General features: G+C 42.6%; 1 protein-coding gene across 1 annotated transcript in view; it reads left to right on the top strand.

Moving 5' to 3' along the window:
* The window catches only part of vwa2 (von Willebrand factor A domain containing 2), an 84,587-nt gene extending 76,271 nt beyond the window's left edge, over positions 1-8,316 (top strand). Inside the window, exon 14 of the mRNA XM_038821941.1 lies at positions 3,945-8,316. Within this exon, the coding sequence (XP_038677869.1) occupies positions 3,945-4,081 (137 nt within the window). The 3' untranslated portion in view covers positions 4,082-8,316. The remainder of the gene's footprint in view (positions 1-3,944) is intronic.
* Positions 8,317-12,198: the final 3,882 nt, after the last annotated feature.

Here is a 12,198-nt window from a genome sequence, read left to right as displayed (position 1 = left end):
AAGTGTGCAATTAAGCTCACTTAAATAAGTTTGCACTGGAGTCTACAAAGGCATGGGAACGAGCGCCCGTGCCTTGGAGATCTCGCAGTGGCGCCGTTTAGCACAGGTCCACACAAACATGGACCAGGCATTACGGCACCTGGGGGGGGGGGGGTCTCCCGAGAGATCCAGGGTGCCAGGATGGCAGTGCCTAGGTGACCGGTTGCCCGTGCCAGGGATGGACTCGGGAGGTGTCCTTATGAAGTGGGCTCATGAACCCCCAAATCAATATGTTGGGGAGATCCGGGCCTGCAATGGTGGGGTGGCGAGATCGGGGCGGCATTTAAAAATGGCGCCTGATCTCTTCCTGTATGGACAAGCTGAGCTCGTCAGTGCAGGAAGTTAATGCTAATGCGGCCTTGGAGGGGCTTCCTCGTCAAGGCCCCCAAAAAATATAGGCCACAATGTACCGGCCTCATCACCCCTGTCTAAGGACGTGATGAGGCCATTAAATCTTGCGAGAGGCCTCTTGGGCGATTTAAGGGCCTTTATACACCTCACAAGATCTAACACTATTTCATGGGGCATTGCAGTCTCTGGAAAGGATCCATATTTGCATATGCAAGTGTGCAGTAAGGCTCACTTGAATATGGTCATGCCATAGTTATGCAAGGCACGGGATCTGCCCTTGTGTGCTGTGGTGCAGGGGGCATAATGACACACTCATTGGTAAGCTGGACATTGGGGAGGTCTGGAGGTTGTGGTGGGTTGTCCAGAGAAATGACGTCCTGATCTCTTCTTGTGCTGGCGAGCAGAGCTTGTTAGTGTAGGAAATGGAACTGTGCAGCCTTGGCAGGTGTTTCCCGCCAAGGCACAGAATGAAAATGAAATGAAAATCGCTGATTGTCACAAGCAGGCTTCAATGAAGTTGCTGTGAAAAGCCCCTAGTCGCCACATTCCAGCGCCTGTTCGGGGAGGCTGGTACGGGAATTGAACCGTGCTGCTGGCCTGCCTTGGTCTGCTTTAAAAACCAGCGACTTAGCCCAGTGTGCTAAACCAGCCCCAGTAGAGTCCAGTAGAGAAGCAGAGTCCTGTTTAATAGCGGGGTTGTTCGCAGCACAGCCAGTTCCGGTAAACACCTGGCTAAACACGCCCGACACGAGACTCTGTTTCATTACCGTTAAATCGCACCCAGGGTCCCATTTAATAGCTGGTATTTCTTGGCTCTGCAGGCTCAGAGAAACATCCCGTTAAACATGCCTAAAACGGGACTCTATTCCCATTGAACTGTGCTGCTATTAAGTAAGGAAGGATACTGTTATGTGTAGCCAATGTCATCGATCATGTCAATGTACGCTCTCGTGTGGTGTCCCAGGTTTGAAGCGAAGCTTGTCACATAGGTTTATCCCATTGGCCTCTGCCTTTGCCTATGTGAAATGAGAATGAGAGGTTGACGTGTTTGCAGTGACTTTAACTGTGATCTTTCCTAAAACTTGAATAATTGAGTAAGAATGAAGTGTATCTGTCATGCAAGTGAGAAAATGTTTCAAATTAAATACTGGGAGAGTTTGTCACACAATAGAGATACCTCTGTGCTGACATCAATGCGGGGGAGCAACACTGAGATGCCTGTGATATTGACAGCGCAATCCTTAAAACTATCTGGTGCTTTACCATCTGTGATGATGTACACATACTGTATTTCACGCTCGGAAATAGTTTCCTCCGCACCTCCAACTGATCAAGTCTTCTTCACACATTTATAGAAGTGTTTCATCTTCCAGCGTGAGTTACACTTTTTCCTTCGAGCTGGACATGGTGTTGTGAATCGATGGTTGCCTCCGCAGCTCGGGCGCAATTTTGTGGGTATCTGATTGTGATGGGGCAAGTGTTGGTGAAACTGCTGAGGTTTCTTCGTTCGTAACCGTTGCACTTCATCTGGCTGGGCAAACTGTGTCTCCAACCCTGAGGCTAGAGGTGCATTTCCGTGCAATCTCTATGAATTAAATATGGCATATTCAATTTGGGCTGCTACGGTCATGGCTCTTTCTGAGGTTGAATCATCATCCTCCATGAGAAGGTGTTTCTTAATTTGTGGAATTGAAGTTTTTTTCAGTCGGTTGGTCGCAATTTACTTTGTTGGTTAATGTACCAAATTTACATGTGAAAGGATAACTCCTGAAATACTGCCATGTATTGTTTAATGCATCACTATTTCCCTTCCTTCTCTGACGGAATGTGTATCGTTTGGCCATCACACTTTAACCTGAAGTATTTTCGAGAACCTTCACTGCTGTATCAAATGTAGATATGTATTTTGTGAGCTGTTCAAATACTCACTGGCCTCCTCCTCTGAGCCAATGGATGGGTGCTGCTTTCTTGCAGGCCATTTATAGATTGTCTGTACCTGTCGTGACCAAGTAAACTTTGACCTCTGAAATCCATCAATCTGATGGAACTCCCAGTCAAGAAAGGAAAGGCACTGGACATCTGTGTTCAATTATTCTGAATGTGATTTATGTTAAATGATTTATATAAAAAATAAAGTTTGGGGCCAATCCCACCCTTGCTACGGGAAGATAAGAAGCAAGAAATGAGGGGTGATTTCCCTGTGATTGCTTCATCCCCCAGAAACAAAATATCCCATTTTCGAGCCTCAGAAAGAAATATTGCTCTCAAGAAAATGATGCTATTTTTATTGATGAAAAGTTAACCTGGTTTTGATTTGAATCCCTTTCATGTGCACCATATAATCACAGTGGTACAGAGCACAGAGGAAGATTGTTGTGTTTGTACCAATTCTCTGCTGAAGCTAACTAAAATTCAACAAAAATTGCCCCTTAAACCTATCTTTGCTTCAGCCGATTCACCACTTTTCTCTTGGAAGATGCAATTGTCCACCTCAAACATTTGATACGTGGCAAAGCATTCCTGTAATCATTTTATAGTGATGACTTCTTATTGCTGAATCCCCAACTAAAGAATGTGGTCTCTGTTTCTTCAAAAACTTACATTAAATCTCCTAGCCTTCAACTCTCTCGCCTCTTTTTTTATATCTGTAGTTATCCTGGAGAGTCTATATTGCGCTTTCTATGGTTTTAATGTTCTTTCTGTAATTGTGCAAAGCTGCCTATTTTTCTTCTTTTTGTCAATTTTTTAAATACGCCTTGTCTCTTTACTAGTATCTTTCATTATCTCAAAGTTTCTTGCTTTGTAATTTCTCACTTTCTTTCTGTTAAGCTTTCAGCTTAAGTTCCAACAGCTTTCATTCCGCCTGCTATTCCTTTCCAACTCGATCTCCTGTTATATTATTTTGAGACCACCCTTCTCCATTCACTCTCTTTTCCGAAGAATGTTTGCCCCATTTGAGGTCGAGTGAAGGTCATCGATTTGGGCAGCACAGTAGAATAGTGGTTAGCACAGTTGCTTCACAGCTCCAGGGTGCCAGGTTCGATTTCTGGCTTGGGTGTGTGGAGCCTGCATTTTCTTCCCGTGTCTGCGAGGGTTTCCTCCGGGTGCTCCGATTTCCTCCCACAGTCCAAAGATGTGCAGGTTAGGTGAATTGGCCATGATAAATCGTCCTTAGTGTCCAAAAGAAAAAGGTGAGTTGGGGTTACTGGATTACGGGGATAGGGTGGATGTATGGGCTTAAGTAGTGTGCCCTTTCCAAGGGCCGGTGCAGACTCAATGGGCCGAATGTCCTCCTTCTGTACTGTAAATTCAATGATTCTATGATTTTGCATGAAGCTTTCAAATTTCAGAAAACCTTCAAATAGCAAATAACACACAAATGTATGTACCAGTTCTGCAGCTCCATATTCATCTTCCTTTCCTTAATATACATAGCGTGTGACATTTATGTTGTTGATCCTAAAGTATATGTAGAAAGAGTGAAAACATTGGGATCGAGGCAGCTTTACTGAAACCTGACAAGCCTTAAGATCTTTTTATTGTTTTTCTTTAAGGAATTACCAATCCAGAACCACGTGGAGATTTCCCCAGGATACATCGGAATCGACGACGCAGGCAGAGGAAGCTGCGGCACTTAAACAGAAAAGGTAAAAGAAGGTTTCGCAAGAGGCGCAGACAGCGAAAGAACTAAGGACCATTACTTAAAGAGGAGCCATACCATCCTGATTTACATAAACTCATCATTTCAGTCAGGGCTCACGAGACCAAACAGCAGGAATTGAGTTTGTGTGTTATCAACCTTTAAATTGCATTAGTGGAATCCAAAGTGAGTAATCTCTTTGCAGTTCCACAAATATTGATGATGAGCAACTGGAAAAAAAAAAGGACCATTTATAAAGGTATCTACATTTTTTAAGGAAGCACTGTTCAATAAGTTATGTTTTGACTCTACCGTTAACTTACTGCATTTGACCAATCAAAGATCCTTGCAATTCATTGGCAACTGTAGAATGACTGCTAAAGTGTCCTCTTATTTACATCTTTGACAGTATAGATCTTCACTCTAAAATATAGTTCCATGATTATTGGATTGTTATATTTGATTGGGCTGTACTAGCTATCAAACCAGGTAACTTGTCTTTCACACGCAACCATAGCCCATTTTAACGATTAGCTGTAACATATTCTGCCTTCTTCATGGAAACAGTTTGAAATTTACTGCTATTAAACAAGCAGTTTTATCACGTATATGATAAGAAACAAATTTACTTTAATTTAAATACTTTAATTTAAAAGTCAACCACACTGTTGTGGACCTGGGGTTACTTATAGCTCAGACCAGGTAAGGATGTTTAGGAAACCAGATAGGTTTTTACTCCAACCGGCAATGGTTTCATGGTCTTTTCAGATTTTCATTGAATTCAAATTTCACCATCTGCCATGGTAGGATTTCACCTGAGTCCCCAGACCATTGACCTGGGTCTCTGGATTACAAGTCCAGTGACAATACCACTTCACCACCACCTCCACTGAACTGTCACCATCAACCAAATGATTGGATTGGACTTCATCACCAAAAGGAGCAAAATCAATTACTGATTATGTGTTTCATTTTAAGCGACTGGTTAGATTGTTACAGATTTTTAACAGACATGAAGGTACCCTGATGATCTTGTTAAAGTGAATCTTGATATATATTTAATAACAAAAAAGGCTCCTTTGCTAACATTAAAATATGTATCAGTGGCACAAAAGCTATGTCATCATTGATCACTTATCTCTTCCGGGAATATATTCCTTTTCCAGCAAAGCAGATTGCCTGAACTCAGATTTCTCTTTCTAAAGATTTAATTGTCAGTAATAGTAACTTGCATTGATACGATGATTTTAAGGTAGCAAAGAATCACACGGTGCTTCATGGCAGTGTCATCAAACAGTATTTGATGCATGGCCAGATGAGTAGCTATTAGGTCAGATGAAGCTCAGACAAAAAAGTAGGTTTTAATGGGCACCTTAAAAGAGAATAGAGAAGCAAGGAGGTTTAGGGACTGAATTCCAGTGTCAAGGTCCTTGGCAGATAAAGACATGGGGCGGAATTCTCTGTTCCTTAGATTATGACACCGGGGCAAGATTCATGGGCATTCACAACAGCAAAACTGGTGCCGAACCTGGACTGATCAATGACTGTGGAGGGGCTAGCACTGGTGCTGTGTGGAACACAATCGATTCCAATGAGCAACGTGTAGGAGTGGCCAGCCGGTCCCGAGATTGACACTCGGGAGGCTGACAAGTTGCAGCCACATATACACATTACAATCCCCACACACACTCACCCCAACCAATAAGATGGTGCTGGGGCGTGCCCATACCGCTGATGGGTCGGCTGGGGCTAGAGGGCACCTAGGGTGGTGGCCTGGGGAGGGGGGAGACACTGATACAACCCGTGGCCCTTAGTTCATAGTGGCTGTCAGCAGTGTGCGCAGCTGCATGACTGCCTTTCCGGCTGCGGAAATGGTGTCCCCCCCCCCCTCCCCAACCGGGTCCTGGCAGAAGCCTCCTGGCCAGCGGCCCAACTGTCAGCAAACTATATGGCGATGTTGGACACTTTCCGTACCCCCTCTCTCTCCCTCAGTAGTCAGGACGCCGGTTTCACGATTTTTAAAAGCACAAGTGAACCGCGCCGTCGGGACCTCGACCCATCGGAGGTAGAGAATCGTGGAGACCTGGAGAATGCCGGGTCAGGCCCGCTAATAATATGCCAACAGTGTTTACTGTATATGCGTTCAAGACCACATTGACACCACTGTTGAGGTGCTGGAGAATTGCGATTTGGCGTCAAATTGGCGCTCGCACGATTTTGGCATTGGAACCTATTCTCCGCCTAATCGCATTTCACGATTTCGGCATCAGCCAACAGAGAACCCCGACCATGGTCTCCAATTGGGGAGCAATTTAAATCGGGGAGGCATAAGAAATCAGAATTGAGACCAAGACATGTATTGCTCAACAGAGGAAAGTAACCTTCAATCAAGTAACTTAATATGTTATTTTCTGGAAATATTATTAATTAGCACTATGTTACAGACCGATGAAAAATTGGCACACTTCGGAATAAAGCAAGTACTCAATTTAAGAAGCATGGCTGTCCTGTATTGTGCAAGTTGTTACAGATTATTGAAAGTTATACTGTGCATGTTTCAATCATTAGCTTATATAGTCCATTCAAACTGATGCTTTGATTTAAACAGATTCTTTTTGCATAAAGGTAGTATTGGATTGAGTTAGAGGCATTAAAATCTATATATAATTAGAAGCACAAGCTAACTTGAACTGCAGTCGGTATATCTTGTTAGTTTCTCTCTATATTGTTGAAAATATCTATAAGTCTCGAGCTTGAACAAGTCTTTTTTTTACTTTAACTCAACAACAATTGTGAATCTTGTAATAGGTAATTGTTAATAGGCTTGAGTGTATTGCATTTTGAACAGGGATGACAGTACTACTTATCAATGCAGTGTAATTATACAGACTGTGTATACTGGTTATTTTGAGCCCTCGCGTGCCATTTCTGGAACTATTTTGGGAATGTGCATACCTGAAACCCACCCCAATCTCTTGATGTCAGAAGTTACATCCTGGGCTGTTCTCCGTCTCTTTCTTGGGTGTATTTATTTTTCTTCAGGTCTCTTCTCGTCTTGGTCTCTTTAGTTTTCTTGCACTCGCTGCCTTCCCTCCTGTTCTCTATTTTGACTTGTATTTTTTCTTCGCAAGCGATACAATGTGCACAGTAAGACCCAGCAACAATGATTTACAGTAGACTCCCGCACCAGTGTTTTAAATTGCAAGTTATTCCTCCGCCACAGAACATACACTGTTGAGAAAATCCACAAAGAACCGATTTAAATGTTGAGGGAATTTTTAAGAGATCAAATGTCTGAACATTAGCAACTTCTATAGAACACCTATTTGGCTCAAGGAAACTCCAGCACCTACAGTGCTTTCAGATAATTGACAGGCTCTCTCAAAGCAGTTACCTTTCTTCTAATCGCATTTCTACAATATATGCAGTGTGGTTGAATTTGTAATATAAATGGCATGAAAAGTTAAAATAGCAAGCTGAGCACTGACTTTGAACAAATGTATGAACTGCAGCGTATTTATTTTCAATAGGAGTTGTGCAGATAACAACCAAATCACATGATTGTTGCGCTACCTTTCACAAGCCATGTATTCCATGTAGAGTCGCCTAACTACATGACCTGGATATCTTGCAATGGGGTAAAATTAAACCAAAGGATGTACCCACATACAATTTATTAGTGTGGCTGGACAGAGCTTACAAATTCAATCTCTGTATCGAAGCCAATCTCTTGTACCATTACAGGCTCAAGTGCAGCATTCAAGTGAAGTGAGTTTAGATGAACAGCCAATAATTTCGAAGACGCCATGCAAATATAATTCAACGCCTGCGTACTTTCCTGTCCTTATTTTTATTTAGCACTTGATTTTATATTGTCATTTATCATTAAAAACTGTAGCAAAGCAAAATCATCTGGGAAAATTAAATATAGTTGGCTGGAGCAAAATAGTTTCTCTGGGGCACAGGCTAAGAAACTGGAAGGTGCAAAACTGAGGTGTTATAGCACCACCAGTGGTAGAAAGGTGTAATTGACGAATGCCAAATGTATCTGCCAGCTTTCATTATAAATGCAGGCAAAGAATTTATAATAGAAAATTGACACAAAAGCATGACAAAAATATGATAAAGTAATTTTTTTAAATAAAGCTCTATATACATGTAAAACTGAGATCAGCCATCCTGTCTGTGTGGTGTGTCTGTGTGGGTCTCAGCCCCACAACCCGCAAATGTGCAGCGCTGGATTAATTGGCCACACTAAATTTCCCCTTAATTGGAAAAATTAAATTTAAAAAAAAATCTGAGATCAAAGTGTGGACCAATTAAATAGTTCCTAGTTGTAAACTTAAATGTTTTTACAGTTGGGCTGTATATATACTCACATCCTCCCCGTGTGTGTGTGGGTTTCCTCCGGGTGCTCCGGTTTCCGCCCACAGTCCAAAGATGTGCAGGTTAGGTGGATTGGCCATGCTAAATTGCCCCCAGTGTCCAAAATTGCCCTTAGTGTTCGGTGGGGTTACTGGGTTATGGGGATAGGGTGGAGGTGGTGACCTTGGATAGGGTGCTCTTTCCAAGAGCTGGTGCAGACTCGATGGGCCGAATGGCCTCCTTCTGCACTGTAAATTCTTTGAAATTCTATGAAATACTCACATGTCTAAGTTCTGCATACAGTGTGCGCGGCTGCAACGCTTAGACAGGTCCTTAACAATTTGTCCTCTTTTTCCCTTTAGTTTCTGTGCTATCTCCTTTCATAACCTCAATTAGTGATTATTATTCTTCTTTCCAGTTGAGAGAAGGGAACATGGTGGCCCATGGTCATGTCAAGAGGCAGCCTCATTGCTGTTCTGTTCATCATTCAGTAGGAGGCGCGCATCTATGATGTCACCTTCTTGCCTCCCCGGAAGTCAAATAGGTTGACTGCCAAATGCAACAAGTAATTCAGCAGAGTTAAAATAATGACCAAAATAAGTTTTTCTTTAAATTTAAAGTACCAAATTCTTTTTTTTCCAATTAAGGGGCAATTTAGTGTGGCCAATCCACCTACCTATCTTTGGGTTGTGGGGGTGAAACCCACGCAAACACGGGGAGAATGTGCAAACTCCCCACGGACAGTGACTTGGGAATGTGATTGAACCCAGGTACTCAGCGGCGTGAGGCAGCAGTGAAAACCCCTGCGCCACCCCCAAAATGAGTTTTAATCTCTATTTAGACCTGTTGTTAGGAGCTAGGTGCTTTGCTGTTGGACAGCTGTTCAAACTGTCATTTTGAAATGTTAACAAAGGGAGATACTAGAGAAGATTCTTACCAAAGTTTGACATTTTAAAATAGGAATAATGATTTTTGTTTTTTAGAAAGCTAACTACACCTTTTATTTGTCCCACATCAGGAATTTAAATTAGTCTGGTGTGATGTAAACCCAGAATACGTTATAATTAATTATATGTCATATTATTAATTATGTCATTGTACTAGAAAATGACTTGGAAGTTATGGTATTTTGTATATAAAATCTGGTATCCACTGATGTACATTGTTACATTTACTCAGTAGTTTTGGTGTGTTGCATCAAGATTTTCTAAAATAGTTTTATGTTCTCAGGAAGTTCACCAAGAAATTAAGCAAACTTGTAATAAGTCTCAGTGACTAACTTAATGGTGCTATATAATATTAGAAATCAATAAAATATGTTGCCCACCAAACTGCTGTAGTGTTTTGATTATAGCAGTGTATGGTTACATCCATTTCACAAAGATTAAAATGCAGAATCTCTCATTGACTCTTGCTGACTATTGACACACTAGTTTCTATTGTTTCTGTGTCAGGTAACTCAGCATTATCAAGTTGCACACACCCAAGCAGAAAGGTATATTCACAGCTAATGGTAACTCTTAAGTGTTAACTATAATTTCATGCTGAGCTGCCCAACTGAAAGATGCAAAGAATTCAAAGTAGGGGGAGAGGGTTAGCGATCTCAAATTGTTGAAGTCTGACAGGATGCATGTGGACAGGACGTTTTCCCTGGCTGGCGATTCGAGAAGCAGAGGACACAGATTCCAAATAAGTGGCAGAGCAGTTAAGACTGAGGTGAGGAAGAATTTCTTTACTCATAGAAGGTGGTGAATTTTTGGAAATCTCTTCTCCAGAGGGCTGTGGAAGTTCAATCATTGAGCACATTCCAGGCAGAAATCAGTAGATTTCTAGATACTAATGACACCAAGGGATATGGGGATAGTTCAGGCAAGTGGCATTGCTGTGGATGATCAGTCATGATCTAATTGAATGGTGGTGCAGGCTCAACAGGCCAAATGTTTCCTACCTCAGTGTTGAGTCCAGATGATTAAAACAAATTACTGCGGATGCTGGAATCATAAAACAAAAGCAGAACATACTGGACAATCTCAGCAGGTCTGACAGCATCTGTGGAGAGAGAAGGGAGCTAACGTTTCGAGTCTGGATGACTTTTTCAAGATGACTTTTTGAGTCCAGAAGGCTGTAATGTGCCTAATCGAAAGATGGGTGTTGGTCCTCAAGCTTACGTTGAGCTCCATTGGAGGAATGCAGCAGGCCAAGGACTCAGTGTGAGAGCACGGCAAAGAATTTAAATGGTCAGGCCTACAGGACATCAAGGTCAAACAAAGAACAAAGAAAGGTACAGCACAGGAACAGGCCCTTCAGCCCTCCAAGCCAGTGCCGACCATGCTGTCCGTCTAGACTAAAATCTTCTGCACTTCCAAGGCCTGTATCCCTCTATTCCCATCCAATTCATGTATTTGTCAAGATGCCCCTTAAACGTCACTATCGTCTCTGCTTCTACCACCTCCTCCGGCAGTGGGTTCCAGGCATCTACTACCCTCTGTGTAAAAAAAACTTGCCTCGTATATCTCCTCTAATCCTTGCCCCTCGCACCTTAAACCTATGCCCCCTAGTAATTGACCCCTCTACCCTGGGAAAAAGCCTCTGACTATCCATTCTGTCTATGCCCCTCATAATTTTGTAGACCTCTATCAGGTCGCTCCTCAACTTTCGTTGTTCCAGTGAGAACAAACCAAGATTATTCAACCGCTCCTCATAGCTAATGCCATCCATACCAGGCAACATCCTGGTAAATCACTTCTGCACCCTCTCTAAAGCCTCCACATCCTTCTGGTAGTGTGGCGACCCGTAATTGAACACTACTCCAAGTGTGGCCTAACTAAGGTTCTACGCAGCTGCAACATGACTTGACAATTTTTATACTCAATGCCCCGGCCAATGAAGGAAAGCTTGTCGCATGCCTTCTTGACTACTTTCTCCACCTGTGTTGCCCTTTTCAGTGACTTGTGGACCTGTACACCTAGATCTCTCTGTCAATACTCTTGAGGGTTCTACCATTCACTGTATATTTCCTACCTGTATTAGACCTTCCAAAATGCATTACCTTAGGGGCATAGCCTCAAAATAAGGGGAAGTAGATTTAGAACTGAGTTTAGGAGGAACTTCTTCACCCAAAGGGTTGTGAATCTATGGAATTCCTTGCCCAGTGAAGCAGTTGAGGCTCCTTCATTACATGTTTTTAAGGTAAAGATAGATAGTTTTTTGAAGAATAAAGGGATTAAGGGTTATGGTGTTCGGGGCCGGAAAGTGGAGCTGAGTCCACAAAAGATCAGCCATGATCTAATTGAATGGCGGAGCAGGCTCGAGGGGCCAGATGGCCTACTCCTGCTCCTAGTTCTTATGTTCTTATGTTCTTACATTTGTCCAGATTAAACTCCATCTGCCATCTCTCCGCCTAAGTCTCCAAACGATCTAAATCCTGCTGTATCCTCTGATAGTCCTCATCGCTATCCACAATTTCACCAGCTTTTGTGTCGTCCGCAAACTTACTAATCAGACCAGTTACATTTTCCTCCAAATCATTTATATATACTACAAACAGCATTGGTCCCAGCACTGATCCCTGCGGAACACCACTAATCACAGCCCTCCAATCAGAAAAGCACCCTTCCATTGCTACTCTCTGCCTTCTATGACCTAGCCAGTTCTGTATCCACCTTGCCAGCTCACCGTTCATCGTGTGTGACTTCACCTTTTGTACCAGTCTGCCATGAGGTACCTTGTCAAAAGCCTTACTGAAGTCCATATAGACAACATCCACTGCCTGACCTGCATCAATTATCTTTGTGACCTCCTCG

Source organism: Scyliorhinus canicula, chromosome 16 (genome assembly GCF_902713615.1).
Source record: "Scyliorhinus canicula chromosome 16, sScyCan1.1, whole genome shotgun sequence".
Classification (NCBI taxonomy): Eukaryota; Metazoa; Chordata; class Chondrichthyes; order Carcharhiniformes; family Scyliorhinidae; genus Scyliorhinus; species Scyliorhinus canicula.
Note: the sequence above shows the minus strand (reverse complement) of the source record. Positions and strands in the feature narration are given on the sequence as shown.